This window comes from Rhea pennata, chromosome 5, assembly GCF_028389875.1.
Source record: "Rhea pennata isolate bPtePen1 chromosome 5, bPtePen1.pri, whole genome shotgun sequence".
In the NCBI taxonomy this organism is placed as follows: domain Eukaryota; kingdom Metazoa; phylum Chordata; class Aves; order Rheiformes; family Rheidae; genus Rhea; species Rhea pennata.
In genome coordinates this window covers 17,795,480-17,823,452 of record NC_084667.1, presented here as the reverse complement: position 1 = coordinate 17,823,452, position 27,973 = coordinate 17,795,480, and the positions used below count along the sequence as shown (strand labels likewise).

The following is a 27,973-nucleotide window of genomic DNA, read 5'->3' as shown; positions in this document are numbered from 1 at the left end:
AAACAAGCTTGTATTTTATCCTTCTTAGCTGATCAGGCTTCAGAAAGAAGATTGGTATTCCAGCTGTCTAGAAATGTGAACACTAATTCTGACCTCCTTGGCTTCATATCATCTTTTTCCATGAACTATGGCAGAGACAGCCCTTGAGAGCAGCATAATCAGCATTTAGGATGACCTAGAGTAAGATCTCCTTCTTAGTCCCGCCAAGCTGTGGCAGTCCACAACGCAGGGAGTAAGCTCTGACATTTCATTCTGATGTGGATACAGTGAAAAATATTTGTAATTTGTAGTGTACATGTTACTCTTTCTTTTCCCAGCTGGGTTGCACCATGCTCTCTTTGCTTTTGAAGCACTAATGATGAATATATATTTCTTAATGAAACCTGTTTTTAAAAAATTGCATTCAGATGTCAACCCCAAATTGACTCTTTTACTGGGGTCTTCCCTGGTACTGTTCAGGTAACCACTGAAATAACAATATTACACTTCCTGGTGGATCATGCCCCTTAGGGCAGAATTGGCTGTGTCCTGTCATACTGGTTTGACCCTTCTTCACCTCTATTTGTCCTCCCTTGGGATTCTGAAGATTTAGGACAAGTTCAACCTTGCTAGGTTACTGCAGAGAATTTTCTGATAAATCTATAGAAATTCTTCCGAAGAGTCAGGAACCTGGAGAAAAAGGAAGATGTTTTGTCATGCTAATCATTTGGTGTTTAGGCTTACCTGGTCGACAAACTACCTCAGCAAAGGCCATTCCCAAGCACTCTCTGGATTCTGTAGTTTCTGTCACTGAGAAGGCAAAACGTCTCCAAAGAACGCTTGCAACAACCAGCTAGGTGCTGGTCTCTAAATGCATGCAAGTGAGCCTTACAGCAACATGTTATTCTGGATCCTTGTTTTCCATGATCAGACCTGGAGCAGGGAATGCCCTAAGAATCAGATGGGATCAGGAAAACACAAGAGCTGCAGCCATCTTGTCTCCAGGTTATTGCTGTCTTACTCAGATTCTTCCTTAAGCCTCAGACCTGTTTGTAACATCTACAAAATGGAATGTAGTAGTTGAAAAATGTGACTTTTATGATCCCCTCCCTTTAGCTCCCATTTTTCCCATGTTTACCCTTTATCTGGGACAAGAACTTTCTGCATCATTGTGTCTTGTATAGGCTGAGCACATAGTTGAAACTTGCCAATAAAGAAAATTATTTATACCATGCACTGGTAAGCTTGGTAATTATAGACCCATAATAAGACAAACTCCTCTCCTGGAGAGGTTAATATAAGATCTGGGCTTGTTTTTAGAAAACCAAGACCTTACCTGTGTGAGGGCTTGTCTGTATCTCCTATCAGTATTACCAAATCATCTGAGTAGTGAACTGAAAACAAGCTAGCAGAGAGCTGTGAAAATTGCTATCCTGTACAAGTTGTCGGAGTTTATCACCTGAGAACAACCAGCCTGAGCCTTCTCCTCTCCCTGTGCCAGAGGCGAGGCCACGGGGATGAGGAAAAGATGGGAAACCTCTTTATAAAAGAAGGGCAGTGAGAAGGGGTATACGTCTGGAGGCAGAGGAGAGGAGAAGAGGAGAAAGGAGGAGCAAAAAAAAAAAAGATTGCATGGGGTGAATGGGGTGAAAGAGAGCAGAGCGAAGAAATGGAGGGCAGGAAAAAATCAGAAGGAGCAAATGAGGAATCAGTAGATGAGGAGATACCTCTGCAGTCATGGGGTTTGAAAATTCAGTGGTAAGATTGGGACAGAAAGGCTCTTCATTCTGCCTTGATTTTTTGGCTTGATCTGTATGCCAAAGGGACAAAATGTGGTAGGAGGAAAGAGCTGCTTGGCTGCAGATGGGGAAGGAAGCAGGCACCAAATCTTCCCTGGCTCTGCTTGTACTGCCCCAGTCATCCCATCCTGACCAAAGTCTTGTTTGACTTCTCCACTGCAATGTGGGATGAGGCAGATCAAGTGAACGTTGGGGTAGCTGGAGCCTGTCTGCTCTAATCTGGACTGGATTGAGTGAAATTTTTCTCCCTAGCTATAACTATTCCGGGGAGCTGCCGGAGATTCAGCTCTGCCAGTGTGGTAACCGCCTCCTAGCTGGAGTGTGATCAGCCTAGTTGAGTCCAGGTTCCCTGGATCTCGAGTGAGCAGAGAAGATGGTGCCTGGCAGGACGTGCGAGTCCGGTCCTTCTGAACACTCTCGTGAGCTGTCTGTGTGAGGTTTCTGGGTTGTCGCATGTGGCAGTTCTGTGCTAAAAACTGTTTGTGCAGCAATGATGTTCTTGCTTCCTTAGGATCTGGTTTCTTTAGGAATGCTGGTAAGGAGGCAGTTCACTCGTTCTGCTAACCAAGGGCATATAAGCTTAATGTGACCCTTCAGGAGCTGAGCCTGGAAAGCCATGCTGAGGGCCTGCATCAGGACAGTGTTAAGCAGCAGCCCGTGGGGGACCCTTCCGGGACCTGCATGCACAAATCCAGCCTGTAAGTAGGGGAACAAACTCCATGTTGCTGTTCTTCACTCTGTAATACCCAAGCTGGTGTCAAATGTTTCAGACAGAGAAACCCAGCCCAGGCCAGAACTAAAAAGGAGGAGCTACCTAAGGGCCTGTTTACTGTTAGTGTCAAGAGTGCCTGGGTAACTTAAAAGCTTTATAAGTCCAGCTCTGTCTTGAGTGGAGAGGTGGCACAGAAAGGCGGCCGGGAAGCCACTTAGCAGGGCGGATTATCGGTCTGCTGTGTTCAGCAGAGTTCTCACCATGTAGGGAATCAGCAGCATTTTCTTCTTCCTAAGTTTATAACGGAGGGATGTGGAACTCTTGTCCCCTGTCGCCTTTTGTTGATGTTGGAAAAGAGATGTTGTTGCATTTGAGCTTTGGGGAAGCTCTGTTCTTGGTAAGTAGCCAGAGTGGCCTTGGGGGCTCAGCTCACGCGGGGGAGCGTTAGCAGTGGCTTGTGCCAGGTTCCCTGGTTGCCCTGGCCAGCGCCTGGGGCATGTGTTCAGTGGTCAGCCCGGACTGTGGGTCCTCCACGCTGTGGGCTGCTATGGCTGCAGCCCAGGGAAGGTGCTGTACCGAGGTGCTCCCCTTGCTTGCAGTCCAGGTGTGGACTTCTCGAAGGGGACATACCAAACCTGAGAGAGGGAAGGGCACTTAATTCAAAATGAAAGCAAGAATCCCCTCCATGCTGCGCTTTCCTCTCTGTAAAGCTGGTAATGGTGACTCTGGGAGCTGGTTTTCTTGGGCTGTGGGCACTAGGAACAGGCACCGTTGAAGGAATAGGTACAGTAGCGCTCCGTGCTGAAGGCAGCAGGAGGCTGCGTGTTTCTGCTTGTTCTAGGCTGGCGCGTAATTTCTAATCATAGTTTCGTACATTTCTTCACTTTAATTATCATTGGCATCAAAACAGTGATTGATGCTAAAGCCAGAAGCACTGTCCTGCCCGTCAGCGCTCCCCTCCAGGACGTGCTTTGTCTCTGAGTCACCCCCAGCACCGTACGTGACAGGCAGCCAGGGCGCCGCGAGGAAGGGCTTTCCTGCCACGTTAAACCCCGTAGACGCAGCCGATCTCCCTGGCGGAGCGCAGCAGCCCCCTGCAGCCAGAGCCGCCGGCTGGCCACAGCCCACACACTGCTTTCCCCCAGTTACGGCGTCAGGGACGCCCTTGCCCCCAAGGCTGTGGTGTTGCCCCAGAGCGGTGGCCTTGGCCCTCCGTAATGGTCCCGCAGAGGCCAGGCATGGGAGCGCTGCTGCAGACGATGCGAACCAGGGATCACGGGCCAGGGCGCTACTGCCACCCGGCCTGGCCTCCTGCGTAGGCGTTCCCGGCCAGGTACCGCGCGTGCCGTGGAAGGAAACCTCGGAGAAGCCTGTGGCGCAGGGAAACGCGGGTCAGTGAACTGCAGCTTGCCTGGGAGGGGCCAGTGCAGCAGCGAGCAGCTTTGGGGCAACGTTTCGTCCTTCGGTGGCTGACGGTCTCCAACCGCCCACTTTGTCTTCCGCAGCCTAGGGCAGACGGGGCAGTGAAGGGAGCTCGGCTGCTGTAGAGAAAAGCAAGGCGGCCCTGAGCGCTGTGGCACGTTCCCGCGAATCACCAGCTCGGTGGACTTGCTGTTAAGGCCGCCACCACCACCAAGGCTGTCACCCAGCGCTCAAGCTGTAAAACGCGAGTCCTGCTCTGGGGCGGTCTGAGCGTGCGCCAGCCCGGAAAGGCGCCGGTGTCTCGGCCCCGGTCGCTCCCCAGCCTGCCCGAGTTTCTCCACGTGCTCGTCCTTAACTGCCCGCAGCTCCTCCAGCTGCTGCGGCCATCGCGCTCTCCCAGCACCTGGCCTCCCCCTGCTTCCAGGGGCTGGGAGAAGGCCCCAGCCCACACGTCTAGGTTAAAAAAAAAAACCCAGACAAACTGCTGGGCCTCGTGGCCCGCGGCAGAGCGGCCTGCTCTGCTTGGCCCCAGCGCGCGCGACCGCAGGCAGCCGCGGGGCGCCCGCGCATGGCCGCCGGCCTGGGGCCGGCAGCGGGCCGGGTCCGCCGTCGGCCGCGGCGGCTGGGCGCGGGGCGCCCGCGCGGGGCCCGGAGCCGCCGCGGCCGCCAGCCGGCCGCCCTCCGCGTCGACGTTAGCGCCGGCCAGGCTCGGTGTCCCGCGGGCCGCCCTCCGCTCCCCGAGACTCTCACCTCGTTGCAGGCCGTGGTGTAAAATACCCTGTTTTGACTGGTACCACTTTGTTTTCACAGAATCACATAATGAGAATACTGACTCGTGAGCTGCTTTGGGTTTTTTTTTTTTTTTTTTTTTAATATCTCTATTTTTTTTAGCCTGACGCTCATAGTGATCTGCAGTCTCTTTGCTGCCTTCAAGTCCCTTGTGGTTTCAGTTTTGGTACAAATGTGTTTAGATTTTAGCAAATTAAAAGTTGGGGGGAGGGGGATACAGAGCATCTGATCAATTTGTATTTATTTATTTTAACATTTTACTAAATAAAACACAATAAAAGCTCTTGGCTCCTTAGCGGTATTTCCCGGGAGGGCACAGCTGGCCCCACGGGGGGCGCAGGGCCCGGGGTGGGGGCAGGCTGGGCCCGGCGCAGGCCCAAGCGGCGCTCGGGGCCGCGTGCTGCTGCCTGCAGCGGGAACCGGCCCAGCCCTGGGAGGGATTTCAAAGCGCAGCTCTGCGAAAGGGCTGCAGCGAGCGCTGACTCGAGGCTTTTTTTTTTTTTTTTTTTTTTTGGCAGGCAGAAGGGTGCTGGATTTAGCAGAAGTGAATTTTAGTGCTATAAAAGGGGCTGTGCTTGGTTGAGGGGAAAAAAAAAAATCACCTCAGGCTCTAATCAGTGGTTCCCCCCGCCAGCTACTACAGTCCAGTAGAGGGCACACTGAGACTAAAACCGCCCTCATTCACTCTTAGGTCTAGAAAAGAGTTTGCCTTTTATGCACGTTTCGGGCTAAGAAATGCCTGAACAAGGAAGGCTTATCTGAAAATTATGCCACCCAGTCCTCCTGCCATGGGCACAGCCGTACACCTTCTTAGAGGTCTCAGAGCAGAATCGACTACAGAGCCAGTGTTTCTGCAGCCATCCATCCATCCATCCATCCAAGAAACGCAGAGAAGAGCCCTCCTCTTCCCAGCATTACTCTGCTAATGTGTTCCTCAGAATCCCACGTGTTTCTGGCATATCACCACCACCTTCCTCGCTCCGTCTCCCCTCACCCCTAGAAGAGGTAAGGACGGCCAGTACAGGAACTAAGAGCCAGCTTTTATTCCTGTTAAGTCTTGTAGAATCAGCATAGTCCATGGGGGGGGGGGGGCACATATTAAATTCCTCTTCCTGCATCACAGCCTGAGCTGGGAACCAGTCCCCTGCACCAGCGTGGTCTGCAGGGGTGCAGAGGTGAGTGCAGGGTAGGGGTGTAGGGGAGAGGAGGTCCCGAGGTCACCTCACGGGTAATGATGCAGAGCCCAGCTGGCACGCTGAGCTCGACACAAGAGTCACAGCACCGCCACAACAAGAAAATACACATCTCTTGTGCTTGATTAAACGGACCATGAGACTAAACAGTTAAGTAAGTCAACGAACGCCCTTTGAAGAGCGGTAGTTACGGAGGCAGGACTGCACCTCCACCCAGGCTGCACCCCTGCAGCTGTACTAGTGACCAGCAGGTTTGGTCTGATTTTAGTGGGTGTCCATGAATCCTTTTGAACTAGAAGGGGAATGGCTCACCTGCTGCTTGGGGACACTGGCATTTCTTCTACCACCTGCTGCTCCCCGCTCCACAACCCTTCTACTGCACCAGCCAGAGAGGAGAGACGTTTCAAACACAACAGGCAGAGCAACAACAAGATCCACTTTCCGCAACCAAGGCTCAGGCTACCACTGTCTCCCCTCCAGCAAACCAGCTCCTCCAGGAGACACTTGCAGCTTATAATAGAAAAAAAAATAATAACCACACAGTTCTAATACGGATTTGGAAAAGAATAAAAAAGCTTTAATTTAAAAATTAAATTAAAAAGAGAGAAAAAAGCAAGAGGCGTTTGTGCCCTTTCCATACAATGCAATGTGTACAGCTCCTCCTAGCCACTCCCATGATGGACGGAAGTCTTCACACCTGCACAGATCTGACTTTTGCAGATCAGAATGATGCTAAGAGAGCAGCAGAGACTGCAGCAGCAACTGGCCTGGAGAGCCTCCAGCGCCACCAGAAGAATCATCCGGGAGGAAGAAAGGATTTTTTTAAAAAAACCCAATACACCCTAATCATTTACATCTTATGAGAAACATATTAAATAATTTAAATAGCGTGAGGAAAGCAATGCATCCTCTGTGCTCCAGTGTTGTGATAGCTGTGGAACAGTGCCTAGCCAAGCTGCAGGGATCCAGCCACAGCACTCAGCTACAATCTCTTACAGTGCCAACCACAGCCCTGATTGTCGGTGACAATGTCTGTGTTTCCAAGAGCTGGGGGGGCTCAGGGTGGTCCTGTGTAAGGAGTTTCTCTGGCCCACCACGATGCTGTTTTAGTCATACCTGTGGCTGCAGGGACTCAGTGGTTTCTCCCACAGTGGTCGCCTAGAGCTGAAAAAATCATCTAAGGTCAGCTGAGCCTGCAGCAGCAAACCTGTAGCCAAAAGCAAGGTGAAGCTGGACTGTAACTGCACAGCGCCTTCTCATGCCGGCACGGATGATACCATGATAATGGTATCACTCAGCCCAACAACACATCACCTTGCTTTCATTTAAATAAAGCTGGGACTCTACAGTGCCAAAACTGAGCACAGTGACAAGCAGCTGACTGGTTTCTTGCACAGAAACCCTTTGTATAACCATCTGCCAGTGCTGTGCCATGAGGACACGGACAGATACCCTGCCTACACGAGCACCACTGTGGCCACGCTTGGTTCACAGCCGTGCCGTGCTGGCCACTGTTGGCCCTCAAACTGTTGGTCACAGGCACAGCTGCTTCCTGCAGAGATATACCAGCCTATTCTGGAGTGGGTGCCAGGGAAGGAAGATAGCCCATCTTTGCACTCATAACACCAGTACTGGACCAGCCCCGCTGCAGACTGTCTCCACAGGGGCAAGGAGAACCAATATCTCACCCTATTTACCAGCCAGCCTTGGTGCTAGCTTGATCCAGGACTCCACAGCTCCTGGCAATCTCTGGCCCTACCTCCCTCTTTTCTGAGCCTGCTCCACAAAGGATGCAAGAGGATGTTCTAGATCCCCTTCCCCCACTCACCAAAGCTCCAGAGGTAGAGTGCAGAGAACTGCAAACAGAGACCACAGAAGAGAAGGAGGCAGAACAAGGTAGAGCAGGGCAGCTCACATGTACAACTCTAGGAGCCTGAAGGAGCCAGGCCCAGGCAGAAGTGAGCCAGCAAAGGCTGTGAATCCACATCAGCTAAAACTTCTTACTGAGGAGATGTCTGAGACTGGGAATAAACTTGCAGGGAACCTGTAGAAGAGCCCCAGCACCATTAACCTTGTCCAAGGCTCTGGCAATGGGACAAGGGAGACCAATGCCCCTGGTCCCTAGCATGGGAGAAGGTTCCCCCATGTCATAACATAGAGAGGCTGCTGCTCTGACCCACGCTGTGGCAGTTTGATCCACAGGCCTTCTCCCATCCTCACAGCTGGCATCTTCCATCTTAACTACAGGCATCCCGTTCTTGGGCTGGAGAGGCTGTGTGGCCAGCTCAGGTTCCTCAAGCAAGACTATGGAGATTGGCCAGGGCAGGCAGGAGGCCCTGCGCGCTCCTCTCTGCAACGTGCTGCTAGTGCCCCACATCCGCTGTCCCTGGGCATCACAGGTTCCTCTCAGCGGTGAGGTATTTGAGTGCAGCAGCCCCGTATTTCCGTGATAGGTCCTGATGGAACTCTTCCCGTAGTGTCTGAAGGCAGCCCCGATACCCTGCGCTCAGGCGAAACTTGGAGATGTCAAAGCTGGGGGCGTGAGGCATGTGGATCATGAAGGCATTGGGCAGGACCAGCAGCTCATACTCCTGAAGGCAGAGTGGCATCCATCACCTCTGGCATCAACTTGGTGTTACCAACACTTCACTGCCCACTCAGGACCTTCCCCCAGAACCTCCACTCCCACTGTGACAGGAGCAGCCCCTCACCTACCTGCGCATCCAGCTCCATGATGTGGGACACCTTGTTCCAGCCAAAGCCCACAAATCTCTGGTCATACTTTGGGCAGTCTCGCCTCACTACAACGTAAGGCTCAAAGTCTGGCTGCCACGCAACACGGTATGGCACGGTTGCTGTCCGCCACTTGGCATAGTCAGTTGGGGCATGGCCTTTTGGCCACACGTGGTACCTGTGGAGAAGGATGGAAATGAGACATGAGGAAAGCGGCAGCTCCCACAGACAGAGGATGCAGGAAATGCTCTGACCTGGCTGCACCACAGCCATGAGATACAAGGCATAAAGCTGGTGTCTGCCAGGTGTGACAGCCCTGCTGGATGGTGGGGCAGCTCCAGTCCCTACCTGAAGGTGTAGAGAGAGCCCATGTCCAGCATGGAGAGCAGCTCTGCTTTGGATTTGGGGAAGGTCAGGCGGTAGTGCAGGGTCTCAAACGCTGGCACAATGAGAGCTGCCTTCCTGTGGGGCAGCTCCAGATGCTGGATAGAGCTCCTATGGTAGGAGGAAAAGTGTGAGGCCTCGCTGAGAGCGCCACAAACTGTGGCCACAGCTCCCTTCCTCAGCCCCTGCACCCTGCCCACAGCTGTAATAGGGTACCAGCAGGGTTTAGGCCGTTTGTAGGGGTGCCACACAGACACAGGAGGAATGGGGAACCCCTCACAGCCACAGCTTCTTCCCCATTCACTGGTGTCTAGCAAAAGCATCCCAAGGCTGAACACAAAAGAAAGTTTTTGCAGGCTGAGAACTGCCGCCCAGGGCACTTCCTGCAAGCCCTGGTACACAGGGAGCATGCTGTGCAAGAGCTGGCTGGAGAAGGCCTTACCTGAGGTAATCGTAGAGGCCATACATAGGCAGGAAGTCAATGTCAGTCAGAAAGACATACGGTGTCTGTGTGTTGGCCAAAGCCACGTTGCGCAGGAGGTTGATGGGGTAGAACTGCCCCTCCTTGTAGACGATGTGGTAGGCGACATTTCGGCGGGCACTCAACACCTCCGAGGCCTGGGCATAGCGCAGGAACTGCTGGGCCTCTGCATCTGACATGTACAGTGCCAGGCTGATGGGACCTGCCCAGTGTTTGCAGATGGCCTCCAACATCTGTAGCCTGCAAAGCAGAGGGCACTGTGTGAGCAGGAGCCCTGCCCTGTGGGAACTTGGCCAAATCAAGGATGCACTGGCTTGAAATAGTCCCCTGCAATCCACTCTTCACAAGCCCAGACTGAGTCCTCTGAGTAAATCACTGCAAGGCACTATGTTCATCACAGCTAGGTGGGCCTGAATCCCACCGCAAGTTCCCTTCATCCCTTGGCTTCTGTTGGGACTGAGTTAAAACAGGTCTCAGTAGCTCTTCAACAAAGTCTCTGGAGAGAATCTGCTTAAGTGCTGAATTTGGTTATTTTCACCTGCCTCCAAACGCTCCCCTTCAGGACAGCTCAGCTTCAAGAGCTGCAACCTGACAGAACTACAGGCAATTGAGAGGCAGCACTGTGGGAAGGCAGTGATGAGGCTGTAGGATGGGGTCTGGTATATGCCACCAAGAGTGCTGAAGTGACCAGCAGCTTGCTGAACCTGGGGAGCACCTTTGCTCAATGCAAAAAGAGTAGTCTGTAGTGGAGGTGAGGCTTCCAGCTCCCAGCAGAGAGAAATAGAAGATTCACAGCAGCAGGGTTGTCCTTACTGGACAGGACAGGTTCAGGAGCAGAACCTGAACACAAAACTGGGAGCCCTTCAGGGAGCCATGTACCGGCGGAGACCAGTTTGGGGAGGAGTGTGGGGGGCAATTGCTGCTGCCAACATTGGGCATTGCTCTTCACTGCAAAGCTCTGTTTTGACAGAGTTGAACCCACATCAGAGATTCCAGGTAGCTCCTGAGCTCTGCAGTCACCCCAGAGGTAATGGAGGGGAAAAGCCGTCATCCCATGAACCCCACTGGCAAGTACCTGTCCATGGAGAGCTGAGCCACAAGGGTGACATCAGTGGGGTCAGTAAGGGCCGGGAACTCATACTGCAGGAAGAATAGGTGGACACGGTGCTGTGTGAGGTGCTGTCGGCGGAAATCATAGCAGGGATCATCCTCGTCCAACTCCTCCAGCGCCTGCTGCAGCTGCAATGCCACATAGGTGAGGCAGGGAAAGAGACATAGGGCAAACCAGGGGGGAGCTGCCTGGGAGCACCATCTGCCCCTGCCCAGGCCACACACTGGGGTTGGGGGCAGAACTGCAGTTGCCCTCACCTGGTTGCTGGGAGGGCTGGGGAGGCTGGTACAGCCAAAGAGCTCCCTGCGCAACAGGTTCCCGTCGTACTCCAGGAAGGTCAAGTAGAGGTTGCGGAAGAACTCCACGTGCTTGTTCTTCACCCGCAGCTTCTTGGGTGAGTTCCAGTGGATCACCTGGGGGCAGCGCAGGTCACTCCGTGGAGGGGAGGTCAGCAGCATCCAACACTCCCCAAGCCCCAGGCCTGGCGCTGGCTCCCCCAGACCTCCACCCTTCAGGCCTTCCACCCTACCCCTTACAGGGCAGGAGCACCTAGCAGGGAGAGCACAGCGCCCCTAATGGGGGGATCTCTGATTTCTCCCTCACTCAGAAGCAAGTGAAACCCACTCACCTTGAGATCTGAGACCTCAGTGTAGCATTGCTCTGAACGGGTGTGATCGGAGAGCTGCACATTCCAGAAGCACGGGAGTCGGTACACCAAGGCTGGGTCCTGCTTGATCACTGCATTAAAGATGTCCTAGGAGGGAGGCAGATGAGCACACAGGTGGCCAGGGAAGGCATCACAGCCCCCAGGTGCTGGCAACACTATAGGAATGTACCAGGGCAGACTATCCTGGAGAAGGGGCTGTTACCTGATCAGCCAACGAGGTAGACAGCATGCTCATGAGCTCCCGCTCTGCCGTCAGCCGCCACATCTGCTCCCAGCCCAGGCGACGCAGGCGGTCCAGCAGCAGCAGGATCACTCCTGGGTGCCAGGAAAGAGGGCACTGGGTTACTGAGGGGGCACTCAGCCAGTACAGAGCTGAAGCAAAGCAGTCTGTGTGCCCTCAGCTCCTGAGACATGCTTGTTCTGCACGCCCACCCACACAATCCCCTAAAATGCAGCAGCAGCCCTTCGCACCCAGGCCCTCCTGCCTCACCTCAGCCCTGCCCAGCCTCCCCCCTCACTAAACCTGCCTCAGCCGGACGCACTGTCAGAGTGCTTGGCCCCCCAGCCCAGTGGCCCCATGCTCACCTGTGTTGAAGCCACGTCCCAGAGCAGGCCACGGTTTGTGGTTCTTCCAGAGGTTGCCCAAATACCAGTCGCTTTGGTTCTCTACCAGCCCAATCACCTGCTTGTCTGAGAAAACAAGGGAACATGCACATGGCCCATCTTTCCACAGGTTCAGGGGCTCCTAGCAAACCTACTGCAAAGGTGTTGTGACAAACTGAGACCCCCACCCTGAGGGAGCAACAGGCTCACAGGGCCTGGGACCCTGCCACAGCCACAGTAATTCCCAGGGGTGCTCTGCCCTCACCAGAGAACTTTCCAAAGATGGCCCAGAGCTCAGCGATGTCAGTGGCAAAGGTGATGTCGGTGTCCAAGACGATGACCTTGGAGAGGTTGGAGGGCAGCGCCTTGGCAAGTGTTAGCTTCATCAGCCCATAGATGCCAGAGTAATGCTTGTTGGGGATCCATGACACCTCTGGCTGCAAGGTGACAGAGCCTCAGGACTGAGATACAGCCATGCTGTCACCCTGCCTGGATGGGATGGCTGCACATGCCCAGCACCCCCACAGAGCAGAGGCCAGTGAGGAACATGGTTGCTGCCCAAGCCCAGTGCCAGCCCCTCAATAGAGCTGCAGAGACAGCACCTTCTCTGCAAGCCCTCCAGGGCCTAGCACATGGCCAGACCTGAGTTCCCAGGCCAGGCCAGGCCCTAGGACCCTGTTTCAGACCCTGGTGAAAGCAAGGTGCCCCCAGCAAATTGCATTTGCTCCCATCTCCCAGCTGCCACAGGCAGTGCCACAGACCCTGTACAGCCCAGGAGCTGCCATGGTGGAGCACACAGGCTGTGCTCTCTGCATTGCCTGGGTGCTGGCACAGCCCCTTTCCTGAACACCCCCTGCAAGACCCTTCCCCAGCCTCCCTGTCAGAGCACTTCACTTAAACCACTGTATTTGGGACATCCTGTCACTTTTCCACAGCAGCACCCACTGCCCTGCTTGAAGTCCTTCCAGTCCCACAGTGGGTTCAGAGGTGACAGAGGGGACAGCTAGACCTCTCCATACCCTCCCAGCCTGCCCCCCCCATCTCCTCAGTGTCTCCTGCAGGGCAGCCAGGCTTGAAGCATCTCCTCTGGCTGCATCACAGGTAGCCACACATGCTCTTCCCAGGCTCACCAGGCACTTACTATCTCTGTCTCCTCCTCTGCTCTCACCCCAGCCTGGTTCTTCCTCTGACCACACCAGACCCCAGCACCACTCTCTGCCTTCTCCCTGGCATTTCAGGGCCCACTGGGGAATTCACATGTCTAGCTACACTCTGAAGACAGCACTACTTGCAAGGCCCCCCCCCCCCCAAGACCAGCCCAGCACCTCCCTTCTCAGCCAGACACCAACAAGTCCAGAAAGGGGAGCAGGCAAGCGAGGGACCAGCAGCAGAAGAGTTAACAGTCCCCCTCCCACATAGCCCTTCTCTGTTGCTCCCCTTGTCCCTCTCAGCCTTTCAAGCACTGAGTTAGGAAAGAAAAGGGAGAGAAGGAAAGGGTGGCAGCAGGGCTGTGTGCCTGCCTTCAAGTCCTCGGCGTTGTAGAAGCTGACATGGACGGAGGGCACCATCCAGGACTGAAAGAGCGTCTGGAGGATCTGCTGAGCCACCGAGTCTGTGATGAGGTGAAAGTGGAGGGGGTTTTTCCTGCCAATTGCAAGTACAGCAGAGCTCAGCACCATAGCAGCAGGAAACAGCCACCTCAGAGGGACATGGTCTCTGTCCCCGCCCCCAACCCTGCCAGGGGGACAGACTGCAGCTGAGGGAGCACACTGAGAAAAATCATCCTTAGGGGGAAACAAATCCTCCCTCTGGCCCTCTAAGCCTCAGCAGCAGTGACACAGGAGGGGCAGACCATCTTCTGCAGCACAGCCTCCCTTGCAGTCTCATCTGGGAACCCCAAACCAGCGGGCCTCTGGCATAGCACATCCCTATTACCTGTGGAAGAGGATGGATTTCACCAGGGTGACCACATCCCGGCTTGCATTGTGTCCAGCACACACAACTGCAACATGCAGGAGCTGTCCAGAGACAAATGACACCTTTTTGAGACTGGAGCCTTATACAAGGGCCCATCAGATCAGCCCTCAGGCCACCCTCCAGGAAGAGACTCCATAATCCAGCCCTTCCCTTGGAGAAACAGAGGTCCAGAGAGAGGAAGGTGTCCTCCAGATCAAAGCAGAGCCCAGGAGTCCAGCTGCTGCCCCTTTCCTGTCCGATCTCGCTCTCCCGAGAGGCAAGACGCTCTCAGACACTACCTTTATACCACTGAGCACTGCAAAGAGCCAGGGGGAGGTCCAGTGTGGCCAGAGCACTGGGTGAGCAGTGCCAGGCAGGCTGGACTTACTGGCATGCCTGTGCTTGGCCAGGGCCTTAGCTTCCCATCCAGTATCCCCACTGTGCCACTGCACCAGTGCTGCCCACCCACCTCACACTTGTGCACCGTCCGCTGCTTGGGGCAGGCTGTGCGGTTGCTCCTCTCAGCCCCGGGGAGGGTCCCATCTTCGGTGGAGGCCCCCCACTGCGGGCTGCCATCGCTGCTGTCTGCCTGCACCTGGCTGAGCTGCAGGCGGAGCTGCTGGTTCTCCTCCTCCATCCTGCGCACCTGCGACGCCAGCGCCTCGCGCTCCATGTCCCTGCTTGGCTGCTCACCCAGGCACGGCGGCAGTAGGAGAAAGCGGCCATCTACAGAGATGTACACAGCAGGGGATACAAGACGGCACAGCAAAGAGAAAACCCCAGAGCAGAGCTCATCTTGGTGGGACCAGGTGTGAAGAGAGGGGCAGAGCCCCACATTCGAGCTGAGAGGTCCTAGGACATCCCAGGTGTATCAGATGCTCAGAGCTCTGCTCTCAGGCCCCAGGGATGCCCATGGAAATCTGGAGGTCAGAAACATCCACAGGGAACTGCATAGCTACAGAGCAGCCACCCCAAGGCCTTGGCCTCCCTTGCCCACTCCCTTGCCCATTAGGGAGCTTCCCTTGCTCCAAAAGGGACGTGGCCAGGAGGACGAGCCCCACTCACATTCAAGGCTTCCCACAAAGAGGTAGAGCCAGGAGAGGAGGATGGCGAGGGTCACCGTGGCAAGCAGCAGCTTCAGCTTCACACGCCAGGAGCGCAACATGGTGGGCTGGCAGCGGGGAGCAGGTCGCCGAGGATCACGTGGGCAGGCCTAGCCCAGCTGGTCCCAGCATCCTAGAGCCTGCGAGCCAAGGAACAAGCAGAGATCAGGAGTCACCAACCAGCCTGCCATCTCCCATACAAGTCTTCCTCCTCCTTCGCTGAACGAAATGTCCTCCCTGCAGGATATCTCTATCTCCTTGCTCACTTCAGGACACCAGCTGTGCTAGTGCAGCTACCAGACAGGCACAACCACCTCTCCAGCACAGCACCCAGCAACCTCAGCCAGGATTCTCCTACCTGTCCTAGGCCATCTGGACACTTCCCAGGGCCTGTGCTGGCACTTTGCTCAGGCCACACAGTCTTTGCAGGGGGGACTTCAAACGTAGGACGAGGGAATAAGTCCCTCAAATGCGATTTCATTCCAGCTCTGTTGCTTGCTGTCTCGCAGGCCAAGGGGAGAGAGGGGGAGAGGGGAAGGAAAAATGCTGTTCTGTTCCACTCCCCTGAGCTGGAGGCATCCCTGCTGAGCTGGGTGGCCGGTCACCTGATGGTTAATGCAGCCTGCCCTTGAGATGGAGAGTAAATCCCTCCCCCACCTCCAGAGGCTGAAGGGGCTGGGACCGCTCTTGAAATACAGGCCTCAAGGACATGGCTGGGCTCAGCATGCTGTGCTGCCCAGGGAGCACAGCCCACGCAGAGATAAGCGAGTAGGCAGAGCTTGGCACGTTGGCTCCCTTCCCAGCCTTCCAGGTGGCAGGCTTGGGGCTAGGAGGAAAACTCTCCTGCAAAGTCCCTTACCTGGATCTCCTGCTGGCCCAGTACCTCCCCCTCTGCTTGTTGGGCTGAGAACAACTACCTGCCCTTGCAAACTTTGATGATGGGCTGGAGAGATTGCAAACCATTGGTGAAACTCACTTCCCTGGCACTGCTGGCTTAAAGGGACACACAGCTCTGGGGGACGCCTAAAGCAGAGCTGGGGAGGACAGCCTCCTCTGGGGCTGGGAGAGGATCCATGGGGCACACCTGCCAAGGTGGCTGCTCAGCTCTGCAGAAGGGATGACTGGAAACCTAGGGGTCGCAGAGGGAAGAGGTGGGCAGCAGTGTCAATGCAAGCCAGCCTCTCCCGGGAGGGACAGCGCGCTTCACAAATCAAGAGCTCTCCCCTAAGGACCAGACCAAAACACGGCCACAGTTTTGTGAGGGACCGAGGAAAACATCTCCACAGCCTGAACTTCACCTCCAGGTCGCCCTACTAGGACAGCAGTGCAACTGCTGCTGCTGGGAACCATCATGCTACGATCACTACAGCCAGCAGCGTGGCAGTTCCTGGCAGCGAGAGTCACGTTGCTCCGAAGCACTGCGAGACAGTGAACGGCAGGGAACACACCGCGCAGAAACGCGGCTCCCCGTTTACACGGCCACTGGGCATCGGCCCTGGCCACCTCCCGCTGGGGGAAGCTGCAAGGCCTCCAACCGTACACAGGAACTAAGTGGCACCTACTGCAGCTAACCCTGCCGCTGGGCGCGTGCACACGTGGGAAGCAGGCAAGTCAGCCCTAAGAGACGTGCTAGCAACAGGTCAAGAGAGGAGCCCCCCAAACCACCTGCTTTGGAGAAGAGAGGGCGCTCAAAACTTAGCAACCAGCAGCAAACGCGGAGGTATCCCGTCACCCCGCTCCCCCGCTGGGACCCCCCGCTGGGACCGGCTCCCCCAGCTGGTGCGGCAGGCAGAGCTGCCCGCGTGAGCCCCGCTCCGCGTGCGCTGCCCTCCCCTCGCCGCCGGCTCCCCCGCCGCGGCACACAAAGCTGGCTGCCCGGCCTGGCTGCTCCAGCCATGCGTGCTGCATTCCTCGGTGGCGGCGGGATGCTTCCCAACCGACCGGAGAGGGGGTTCCCGCTCGGCCCGAGGAGCCACGCGTGAGCCCAGGGAGAGCACCGCGTGCTCCCCGCTTTGTTCCCTGGGCCCGGCCCCGACGAGCTGGGAGCTCGGGCAGGCAGGCTCCTGCCACCGCCGCCTCCAAGGAAGCGCCGCGGTCCCCACGCGTGTGGCTGGCGACACCTGTGCCCTGGCCGTACAGGGCTCCAGTCCCCCATGCCCAACTTAGTCCTTTTGACGTGGAGAAAGAGCGGCAGAGAGGCATGCTGTCTGTCCCCTCCCCGGAGGGGACCAGGCCAACCTGGGGGACAGAAAGAGCATCTCTAGAAACCCCTGCCCCGAGACCCCCGAAGAGCCAGGTGCACAGGGAAGACCTAAGTCCCACAAAGCAAGAAAACACCAACCTCTTCCTAGCAGGCCAGCCTCTCTCCTTGTCCCCGCTCGCCGCAGCAGGAGGCTGAGCCCCTGCCCTCCCCGCAACATCTGGAGCCTCAACAAAAGCCTGCGCTGCCATTGAATGGGCCGGATTAGGGGCTGCTCCCCCTCGCGCAGAGCCGGAGCCCATTGATGTGCAGATGCCCCAGGGGCCGCCAGGGCCTGCGGCCCACGGCAGGCGGCCTGGCAGGACACCACCAGCCACACCACCCAGCACGCCCTTAGGCGCCAGGTAGTCTGGGGCAAGGGTGGGAACGCCTGCCCACAGCGGGAACTGCCCGCTCTAGGGCCAGCCACAAGTTCAGCAGGAACAAGGGGCACGCAGCACCCAGCTGCCTGCAGCCAGGCTTGGCCCCCGCAGGACTCGGCTGTGGCAGGGCCAGCCTAAAGGAGAACGGCTGCCGAAACACACAGCTCGCTCAGGGGTGTCGGCAGCCGCAAAGCCTGCGTGGCAGCAAGCACAGAGCCCAAGGACCATGCCGAGTGAACACAACTGGCCAACTCATGGGCAACTCGCAGAAAACACGTACTCAGATCCTGCGTGCCCACTGAGTAAGGCACACGCGGCAGGCAGGAGCTCCTGTGCAGGGCCCTGCACCCCTTTCCCTGGCAGAGAAGGGGTCCCGTCTGCACCACTGCAAGCAAGGCAAGGCCACGTCCCACTTCTACGGTCTATAGGGCAGGCGAAGCACTGGCACGGCAGGGAAGAGGGAGACAACACAGGCCCAGCTGCTCCAGCCAGGAGCCGGGCTGCACCCAGGAGAGGTGCCCGAACCCTTCAGAGGTCCCTGCACGCACCAAGTCTGTGCGCCCACACCACTACCAGCTCTTCTCCCTTCCCAGCCCACTAAGGGACCTCTACCCCCCTGTACAGCCAGGAGTCCCCCAAACCTTCTGCCCGACTCACTACACAAAAGGCAGAAGTGAGGCAGGGCAAGAGCAGTCAGCCGGTACCGCGCAGCTCAAGCAGCCAACCATGGGAAAGGGACATTAGCGGGATAAGGTGCTGAGCAGCACCTCTGTGCTCCCACTCATGCCCAGTGCCTCTCTGCCCTGCTTGTCTGCGGTGCCAAAGGGAGCCCTCAGCGGGGACAGTGGTCCCTGCCCGTGGTCCACATGTGAACGGAAGGGCATGCTGCAGAGATGGTGGCTTTTGTGGACAGGATGGGACCAGAAGCAACAGCCGGCCAGGTGTCAAAGACACTCCCGAAGGCACCCAAGGGCTCCATCCCCTCTACAGCACCCCCCCACTCCTCCCGTCATCCCTTCTCCCCCTCACCTGGCCTCTCACCTGCTTCCCGAGGAGGTGATTTCCTTACCTGCCTTTCCCCTTTTCCTCCTCCCCGTGCTCCTCCTGAGCCAGCTCACAGCCCACTGCTGCTGCTCCTTCCTGGGTCTGCCTTTCCCAATCCTCCCTTTTACTCCTCCCTTTCAGATCTGACACTTCCCCCCCTCCTCCCTGCTCTCGAACCCAAGCTCCCCCGGCACGCCCTGTGCTGGCCCCCCTTACGGAGGAAGAAAGAACAAACAAAACAAGAGATTAAATTCGCTTTCTACTCAAGAGCCCCCAGTGCCAGGGGCATGGAGTTGCCCAAAGTCAGTCAGGAGGAATCTGCTCTCTGGCCTCTTTTGCTGGGATAAGAGAAGGCATGAGGATTATCTACCCCCTGCCCCCCCCCCACACACACACTCACTCTGAGCACCTGCTTCCTCCTTTCCCAAGGCAGGTGCAGGAGGATTTGTCCACATGGGGGATGTTTAGTTGTGGGGGAGGAAGACCGAGCCCCTTGGTCTTCCCTTGGGTGGCAGAGAGGGGTGCATAGCCAGCCCAGGCACGAGATGCAAGGAAGGGTGGGGTAGGCGCTGCCCAGCTTGGCAGATTTTCCTGCTACACAGAGACGGGCAATCCTGCCTACGGTCCAAGCACTAGCCTCTGCTGACAGCACCTGAGCTGCAGAGGGCCAAAACGCCACTGCAGGTGTGAAAAGGAAAGAAGAGGCGCCTACCTACTGCCCAGTACCAAGGCAGGAGGGCTCCAGCCCCAACAGTCTAGGAGAGCGGGGCTCCCCAAAGAGTGCAGGGGGAAAAGCCGTCGCGCAGACCTGCCCAGGGAGCTAGCAGGGTTGTCCTAGGGAAGGGACGGCAACAGGAGGAGCGGGGAGGCCAGGACTGGGAATGCTAACTATGCAGGGACTGCCTCTACCTGCAGCAGCTTCCCCTGTGCCTGGCCCCAGGGCCAGGAAAGGCAGGCTCCTGCCCGGGGATACAACAGGAGGAGGAGCTCCCGGCCCTCCCTGCCTCCCTTGGCCTTTCGGGAGCCTGCCGGAGGACGCCTGGAGAAGGCAGGGTGTGGTGGGTAGGGGAAGCGACTGGTAGCAGGCAGAGGAATTAGGATGCAACTGCCTGTGCAGCAATTTAGATGAAACACAAATTGCCCCCCTGCTCGGTAATCAAAGGGCGAGCTGCAGCAGCAAGCCCAGACCTGCCTCGCAAAGACAGAGCAGCGCCTGCAAACACAGCCCCTGAGCTGCAAGGCTAGGGCAGCCTGGGTCTCCACCCAAGCACCAGAGAGCACTGCCCCAGGAGATGCATTTACCTCCTGCCTGGGCAGCTCTTGCTTGTCTTTGCAGAGCCCCAGTTAGAATAAGTAGTCGCTCCTTAAAAGTGGCTGCCTGCCCAGCCCAGCTTGGGTAAGGAAAGGAAACCCCTGAGCTACCCCAGTCCTCTGAGCCAGCAGCACCCCAAAGTAGGCGCTTCCCCCACCAGCAGCCAAGGGGCATGGTGGCGTTCAGCCCCTGCGACCTGCCCTGTCCCAGCCCCACACTACCCATCATGTAACGACTGCCCCAGCCTCAAGCTAAAGCATTGAGGGCAGCTGCCGCAGAGGGAGGGCTTACCCATGCTCCTGGGAGAAGCCCAGCAGGAATCGGGCTCCAGCAGAAGCAGTATGAGACCTCCCACAGCCTCCTGCCACCAGCTAGGCGAGCTCTGCCCCAGAGAGGGAAAAACACCTTCTGCTACAGCTGATCCCAGCTTCCTCTTTGCACACTTTCTTGCCTATCTTGCCTGCTCGAGCAAGTGAGGACCCAAAGGCTCCATCCCCAGGAACCAATGCCAGGCCCAGTGCAGCAAGACACAATGAGTCCTGCCAGGGCCAAGAGCTGAGGGAATACAAGCAAAGCAGAGGTGCTTTAGGAAGTTTATAGCTGTGAGATGGAGACGGCAAGCAGGAAGGGAGTTGACAGCCTCTCCTCCCCCATGCAATGTTACAGAAACAGCAAGTGGAGGGCAAGGCTGGAAATGGTTCCCAGGCAAGGGAAACATCGGGTACCTGTGCTGCACTAAGCCAAGTCATCCCTGGGTGGAAGGGCCTTGCTCACAGAGTGGGACAAACAAGCAGGCAGAAGCGCAGGGAAAGGTCACGGGGCTGGCACAGGGCATCCACACAGCACTCACACCCTCCTCAGGCTCTAGCCCGTCTTCCAGACACAGCACTTGCCCTTTTTGCCCTCCCTCCTCAGTCTCCTTGCTCCCGCCAGACAAGCGTTGCCAGTGGTAAGATGAGAGGTTTCCCGATACTGCCGTTCTCCATCGCTGACCCCAGCACAAGGATGCGGGGCAGAAGCGCCGCCTGCAGCAGGTTATCACTCCCCCCTCCACATTGCTCCCGTCCATGCTCTCCTGAGTCCTGGCTGCAGGAGAGCTGCGCAGCTCCTGCTTCAGCAGGGACCAGGAACACAACAAATAGGATGGGGGGGGAATCTTCTGGGTACCCAAGGCCAGTCTCTTGCTGCAAGAGGCTCTCAGCAGCCACCGGGGAGAAGGCAGGCAGGACTCTAGAGTGCCCTCAGCCACTGCATGCCTGAACTCCCCCCCACCTCCAGTGACAAGGCGGTAGCCAGAGGACATGGGAGCGTCATTCCAGCAGAGCTGGGCAGCTGCACAAACACTGGGTCATGCTGAGAGCAAGGCCTCCCACCTTGGGGTGGCACAAAGAGGCCACTGGACCGGAGCCAGGCCTGGGCCCAGAGCTGCAGAGGTCATTTCTATACCTCTCCCTTCCGAGGGCCTGGAGAGAGCCTACAGCCAGGGTCCATTCCCGCTCACAGACTTCGCAGGGCACTGCGGGACGAAGGCAGAAAGCAACCCTGGTCACTCCTACCGAAAAGGGAGGGGGCAGAGGAAAGCCGAGCACGCTTGTGCCAACCTCAGCGGCTCGGCCAGGTGCCCCGAGCATGTTACCTGCTGGCTGCCCCACGATCCATCCACAAGTATCCTTCACTTCTGGAGCAGTGCAATCAGCTTGCCTGCCGCAGCCTCCCCTCTTCCCAGGGCTGCCCCCAGGCTGGCCTGCGGCTTGCCAGAGATCCCCTCTTTTGCAGAAGGGCCTCTCTGGGGCTGGCCTTCTCTCTTACTGACCCAGTGACTGTCAGGTGAGCAGTTAATGTTTAGGGAAGGTCGGCACAAGGAGTTTTTCCACGGCATGAGCTGCCCTCCCCCAGCACAGGAGGGAACAGCCCTGTTTCCCCACAGCACGGCTGTGCGAGGCCCCTCACTGGGAGGGGGCCCATCGCCTGTTCCAGCCCCTGGAGCTACTTCTGCGCCTGCACAGGAGACGCTGGTCACAGCAAGACTGCCCGTGACAGGAGAGCAGCCACAGGGTGCACAGGTAGGGCCAGCTCAAGGCTTACTGCTCCCACCACTGCCCCCCAGGCATTGCAAGCCAAGGGGTGGCCTGGCTGTCCCCTGTTAAGAGCTCCAGGTCTCGCAGGAAAGCAGTGACTTTGAAAAGCCATGCTGCCTGTGGTCCCACCTAGCTGCAGGCCACAGAAGCTGCAAATTCTTCTCCCTCTCATTTTTGGCACTGGGAAGACAGCAACAGTATAGCTGGTCTACTTAAAAAGCCTGCCTCAGCATGAGCACAACACAGTAGCTTTCTGGGCTCGCAGGAGGTGAGAAAGGGCCCGACAGCCAAAGCACGAAAGCTATGCAGCAACACTGACAATTGAGAAGAGGCATCACACTTTGAAGAGAGGCAAGTGGAGACAATTTCTTTTTCTCTTCCAAAGAGATGGGAGGGGATGGGCCAGTTCCTTGTTCAACAAGTCACCTTCAAATCATGTACTGCAGCACCCATCTGACAAGCAGCTTACAGTTAGGGGTCATCCCCTTGCCTCCCTTCCCCATCACTGAGATGCTTCCACTTGAAGAGGATGACGCCAGCTGGTGGATACCACACAAGCAGTTCAGAGTGGAGCAGCTGCAGGAATTTACAGAGGCGGAATGGAATTTGGCCAGGAAAACAGGATTAAAGACTCATGCTCTGGATTATCGCTCCACCCCTCCTTCCCCCAGTCTTATGATAAATGAAATTTAAGTGGGAATTTTGCTTTCATATTTCACTGGAAAAAAAGTAACCTGTGACAAAATAGCCACCTTATTCAAGAGATAGGATCAAACAGCAGCCACAAAACTAGATGAACATGAGCTGTAAAACAAAAAGATATCCACCCACCTTCAGGATGACCAAGCTGCAAAGGAAATGTCAGAAAGGTGGAGATCTTCCTGGGTCAACAGTCAGCCTATGCTTCAGTTACAGTTCATTCTAGCACACCAAATTCTTATAATAATCTAATAAGATTATTATAAACAATTCTACAGCTCTAAGACTTCAGCATTTTATTTCAAAGAGTCACACAGAAAAAGCTATATGCTTCTGCCAGAGAAGAGAATAAGACTTGGGAAATAGGATTTAACTGTCTCTGAAGGGTGCTTCTTGAAGCCCCCAAGTTGGCTGAAGCAGAGAGTTTCATCACCAGGCTATTTCCTTTCCTCACCCAGAACATGAGGAAACAAACAAGTACAGATTAGGTCTAACATGGGAATAAACCTCACAGTTTACCTCTCCATGTCTGAAACCCCAGGAATGCATCAGAAAGCAACTCCTGCTGGCAGGGACTCTGATCCTGAGGCCCAGGGACATAGGCAGCTTTTGTGGAGCAACACTGCAGTCAGTCTCCCAGTCCATGACTAGGAACTGGGTTCAGCTGCTTGGCAGAGCTGGAGGTAATGCCCTGCAGGGCAAGCACGGAGTCATGCCTTCTCAGAGGAGAAGAGCATGCAAGTGTGGTGTAGGAGACTAAGTATTGCAGGGTGTCTGGTAGATAGACAGCAGTGCCCTTACCTGAGCAGTGTCTCAGGTAAGACAAGATGGGGCCACCCAGACTCTCAGACCAGTTACCAACATAATCCTTAAGTGCTCTCCTGTTAAGCCCAAGGAGAAATTGGAAGAGTCCAGCCGATCATAGCCTTCAGCCACATTTGTGGGGACATTGCTGTCTGGGGTCTCATCCTATAGTAGGGGTAAGAATCCCCTCTTGGGGAGTTACCAGCCCTGCTTCAACTTCTCTGTGCTGGCACAGGGAGACAATCCCAGAGCCTCAGCCCCTCACAACTGCTCAGTGTCCCCTCTCACTGCAAGACCTGGCCACGTTCTGATGAAAGACCTTGCGAGCTCTCAAAGGAGAATCATGGCCAACATACCAGTTTCACTTTTACCTCTCTGAATTACAAATTGCTTGAGCCTCAGAGGACATTCAGCAAGTGAAGTATCACAATTAGTCAGGCTATGTCTTACAATTCATCTCAGCATCTGCTTTGGCTACTGTAGGTAATAAGACACTGGGCCAGATGGAGCATGGTTTTGACTCATAGGTCTGATACTAGCACGGAGACCACAGTGTCTGTCCTGGATCATGTCTCCTCCACCACTTTCCTGGTCAGTACAGCTGGGCACAGGGCAGTGGTGGCAAATCATGCTGGGACACTGTGCAGCTGCACTACAAGGGACAGGAGGACCCAGGCCGCCTCTTGAAACAGAAGAACAGCTTTTGGGCCAATTTCCAGCTCTCCTCCCCATGCTGGTATTAGGTTTCTAATATCTGCATTTCTGCTGATGTCTGTGCTGCAGCTAATGGCCAGCTCTGGATCCATTAGGTTCACAACATCCTGGTCTCCGGATGTGCTCTGGGAATCAATACCCATTCATCCCCTGCTCATTTCCTGAGATATACTTCCACTGCTGCAGGCTTGTGGCAGACCATAGTTCCTGGGGTCAGAGCTGAGAGAGGCGCAGCAGTGTGGTCAGCAGTCAGGAGCTCTTACTTCTATCCAAATCACTCCGCAGCAAGTCCCTCTCCAGCTCCAGCCCTGCCATCAGTCAGCACAGGTAGAGCATGCAGCAGTTGTGACATGCCACACGGCAAAGGGGGCAGAATTTTGCCATGTAAAGTAGTGGCACCTCAAGTTTCCAGCCAGTCGGGCACAAGAGTGTGCACAGAATCTCCTGATCAACACAGCTAGGAACTGACAGGAGATTCCAAAAATCACCCTGCTCCCCTGAAACATTCCTGAATAACTTGCATCAAGAGCTGCTCCCCAATGGGACAAGGGGGACTATATCCCAGCACATCTGACCAGGCCTAGCCCCTGTGGATGCTTGTGGAGTCTGCATCATCTCACACAAAATGCTGAGTTAATCACAGCAAAAAGGAGGCAAAGTGACTCCAGCCACCCAGGATCTGCTGCACTGCTTGGAAAAGCCCACAAGAGGCCACATCACCATCCTCCCTGCCAACTCTGGGAGGATGCCTGGGGGGGGGGGGGCTTGGCTCTGAGCCAGGCCCCCAGGTGCCTATGGTGCATTGTCACCAGAAAAGCTAGTAAGTGTTTTCAGCTGAATAGTTATTGATTGAAAACTGCAGTTTCAGACAGCCCAGAGTTATTTGCTACCTCATGACAGGTTTTGAACAAGAACAAAATGCTTCGTTCTCCAAGCAGAAGTCTCATTTTGCATTGTTTTGTTTGAAATTCAGCTATGTTACATTTAAAATAAAAGATAAAAGGTGCCTTAAACTTTTTTCCTCCCCACCAGCTTTTCATTTTGGGCACTATCTCAAGCAATTATTTGTTCAGCTCTGCCCTCCACAGAGTATCACAAACCAAAGGGATGGAATAGCTCTGCCTGAGCAACAGCACTAAGGAAGGTGCTGATGTTTCCCACACCATAGCCTCTTTTCAGATCTCTCCTCACACCTTCCAGAGACCAGCAAGCACTAGCCTTGGGAGAGAGCAGCAAGGCCATGTGCAAGGGACAAGCAGGTGTGACAATGAAGGGGAGTTCACCTGTCCTAATGGGCAACGATTCGGGATACACAACCAAGAGGTCACAGCCACTGGTTAAAGGACATGCAAGGGGCAGAACTTTTCACGCAAACACCCCTCCAGTTCTTTGCAAGTGCACCACACTGAGGCCTGGAGCAGTTGTTTTGAACACTGTCTCTGGCAATGTCAAGCTCAATTCTGACAGCTTCAGCAACACAGAGGATCCAGGCCCTCACAAGGGATGCTTGGAGGGGCACCAGAACAAATGGAGGGCAATTCTCTTTGCTTCGCCCTGTATGAAAAGCAGCTACACCACAGAGGAGGCTGACACTCAGGATGAGCCACAGCAGAAGCTCAAAGGCACAGGTTGGCTCCTTCCACCAAGGACTGGCTCAATCTGCGAGATGTGTTCAAGCAGCAGCACCATGCCCAGAGCTATTCCTGGCACTGATGCCCTCAGTGCCCAAGCAAGGCTGAAAGCAGAGCTCAGCTAGAGAGGAATGGAACAGCTGCACTATTAATAGTAAACCAGTATGGCTCAGGGCAAGCACGGCCCTCCCCTGAGAGATGCTGCTAAAAACACACACACAGTGCAGAACAATACTGCCATCCAATCAGGGATGTAGTCTGGGCATTTTATGGACCTGTTGTGATACCAGAACTACAGAGAGGTTTAGACTTTGCAAATAGGCTCTGACCACACCGTGGAGGAAGAGCCGTCAGACTGGGCCAAGAGACTGTAAACTTACCTGCAAAATGCATATGAAGCAATTTGCAGACAAACTAGAAGTGAGGCAGTCACTAATGGGACAAAAAGAGGGGAAGTGGATCCCAGGAGGGAAGCAGTTCCCCAAGCCAGAGGGAGAAAGGAAAATGCTCCCAACATTGAAATTCCATATTGCACATCCTCAGCACTCCTTCCAATCTCATCCAGCTATTTGCTACATTCCCATCCTTGAAGCTTCACACACTGCTGAGCTAAATCCTGAACTTTGATACCAATGGACAAAGGCAAGGAAGAAACAACATATCTGACTCATCCGAGCAGCAGAGGAGCGGGCTGGGACAAAACCTCGGATCTTCTGCAACCCACAACATCCTCTGTGCAGCACCTAATCAAGAGCAAGAGGGAAGCATAAGAGCTGAGCCTACCCTGTGACTGTCAGCACTGAATTCCCCTCCTACCCCTGAAAGTGTCTTGTCCTTTTCGCTGCACCCCTGTCCTCCTTACACTCTTATGCTGCTGGTGCCTCCGTGGAACAAGAAATATTCTGCCTTCCCCTTCACACTGATAGCATGTGTCCTATACAGGGATTTCAACCTCTACGGAGGAGGGCAGCTTGTGTCAACCTCTGTCCTCAGGCAGCATTGCTAGACACAAACCTCCTGCTTTCAGTAGAAAGCCATGAGCTTACAGCAACGCAAGGAGTGCAAAGCTGGAGAATAGCTCATTTAGGCATAGACCGAGGATCAGGAGGCAGGACAGAATCAGGAACATAGAGAAAGGCATATACACACAAGGAAAGCCACACAGTCCAATAGATAAACACAAATGCACACACAGGCCCAGCAAAGTAGGTGCTTCCTCAGCCAGAAAATTTATCTGCGTATGAAGGCAACATCCAAAAATTAAAAATAAAAACACGCAAAACAAGAAAGGTGGTTAGCTGGTTTCTGTGTGGCCAACCCTGAAAACAGACTGGCAGAACTGCACTGGTGGATGAACAGCAAGCAGAGAAATCAAAATCCCTTCATATATTGCTCGTGGAACAGCAGTAACAGCCAGAGCAGGAAAAGTGCTGACTACAAACCCACCCCGAGAGTTTCAGAAGCTCACTGCTCACCTCCCCTCCTCCCCCATGGCTGTCCTACTCCCCCTCTCCCTTCTTCCTCTGCACAGCAAGCAAGGAGAGAGTGGAGGTCTGGAGTTTTGGCTGAGTTTCTGCTCCTGTGAGCGTCCATTAAGGAAAGGGATTAGTAAACCCTAATCTGCACATTTTGGAGTCTAAGCACCTTACTCCACTCCCTAATTAAACCACAAATTACAGAGATTGCCAGAAGGGGGGAACAAGGAGGAAGAGGAAGGAGGTGAAACAGACTGCGACATAAGGGCTGTTCCTTGTGGCTTAAATGCAAAGTGGTCATTGGTGGGGATGTGTTTCCCCTCAAGTACTTAATGCTGGGGCTCCTTAGCATCCTGTGGCCTCCCCTGCCAATCCACAGCGGGGCTGAGGGCAGAATGAAGAGGAACCTGCAAGATGGCCTGGGGATGGAAGAGAAGGTAAGGGGTTCTCTCAGGCAGGATGAAGCTCCACCTGTGACAGCCTGCCTTGGCTGGCCACCACTCCCCCTCCCGAGTCCCCTGCCTCCTGGGAAACTGTACAAGTGCCAAGCCACATTTGTCTCCACTTCCCAGACCTGGCTGCACAGAGGGGCCTTGTTCAAGTGCTTATCTGGCCCCAGGCTGGGGAGGGGCTAGTGCCTTGCTACCCTGGCATCTATACAG

The 27,973-nt window shown here is 55.3% G+C and overlaps 2 protein-coding genes across 12 annotated transcripts in view; one reads left to right on the top strand and one right to left on the bottom strand.

Annotated features, from left to right (window-relative positions):
- Positions 1–4,454, top strand: part of PHF21A (PHD finger protein 21A) — a 144,461-nt gene extending 140,007 nt beyond the window's left edge. Inside the window, exons 19-20 of one of the 4 annotated variants that reach the window (XR_009958477.1) lie at positions 2,290–2,476; positions 3,996–4,454. Coding sequence is in view for 3 of the 4 variants with exons in the window: in XM_062576217.1 (XP_062432201.1) it covers positions 2,290–2,367 (78 nt within the window). In the remaining variant the exon portion in view is untranslated. Of the gene's footprint in view, positions 1–28; positions 1,212–2,289 lie in introns of those variants that run through there. The other 3 variants (XM_062576221.1, XM_062576217.1, XM_062576219.1) reach the window with 3 other exon arrangements.
- A 1,995-nt stretch (positions 4,455–6,449) lies between these two features.
- Positions 6,450–27,973, bottom strand: part of LARGE2 (LARGE xylosyl- and glucuronyltransferase 2) — a 29,340-nt gene continuing 7,816 nt past the window's right edge. For 7 of the 8 annotated variants that reach the window (XM_062576203.1, XM_062576201.1, XM_062576207.1 and 4 more), the window contains 14 exons: positions 14,895–15,072; positions 14,299–14,555; positions 13,809–13,891; positions 13,401–13,517; positions 12,139–12,317; positions 11,856–11,960; positions 11,473–11,585; positions 11,232–11,357; positions 10,861–11,016; positions 10,568–10,731; positions 9,454–9,732; positions 8,976–9,122; positions 8,610–8,805; positions 6,450–8,485 (listed from right to left, as the gene is read on the bottom strand). In XM_062576203.1, the coding sequence (XP_062432187.1) occupies positions 8,288–8,485; positions 8,610–8,805; positions 8,976–9,122; positions 9,454–9,732; positions 10,568–10,731; positions 10,861–11,016; positions 11,232–11,357; positions 11,473–11,585; positions 11,856–11,960; positions 12,139–12,317; positions 13,401–13,517; positions 13,809–13,891; positions 14,299–14,555; positions 14,895–14,994 (2,220 nt within the window). In that variant the 5' untranslated portion in view covers positions 14,995–15,072 and the 3' untranslated portion in view covers positions 6,450–8,287. Of the gene's footprint in view, positions 8,513–8,609; positions 8,806–8,975; positions 9,123–9,453; positions 9,733–10,567; positions 10,732–10,860; positions 11,017–11,231; positions 11,358–11,472; positions 11,586–11,855; positions 11,961–12,138; positions 12,318–13,400; positions 13,518–13,808; positions 13,892–14,298; positions 14,556–14,894; positions 15,073–27,973 lie in introns of all 8 variants that reach the window. The other variant, XM_062576208.1, reaches the window with a different exon arrangement.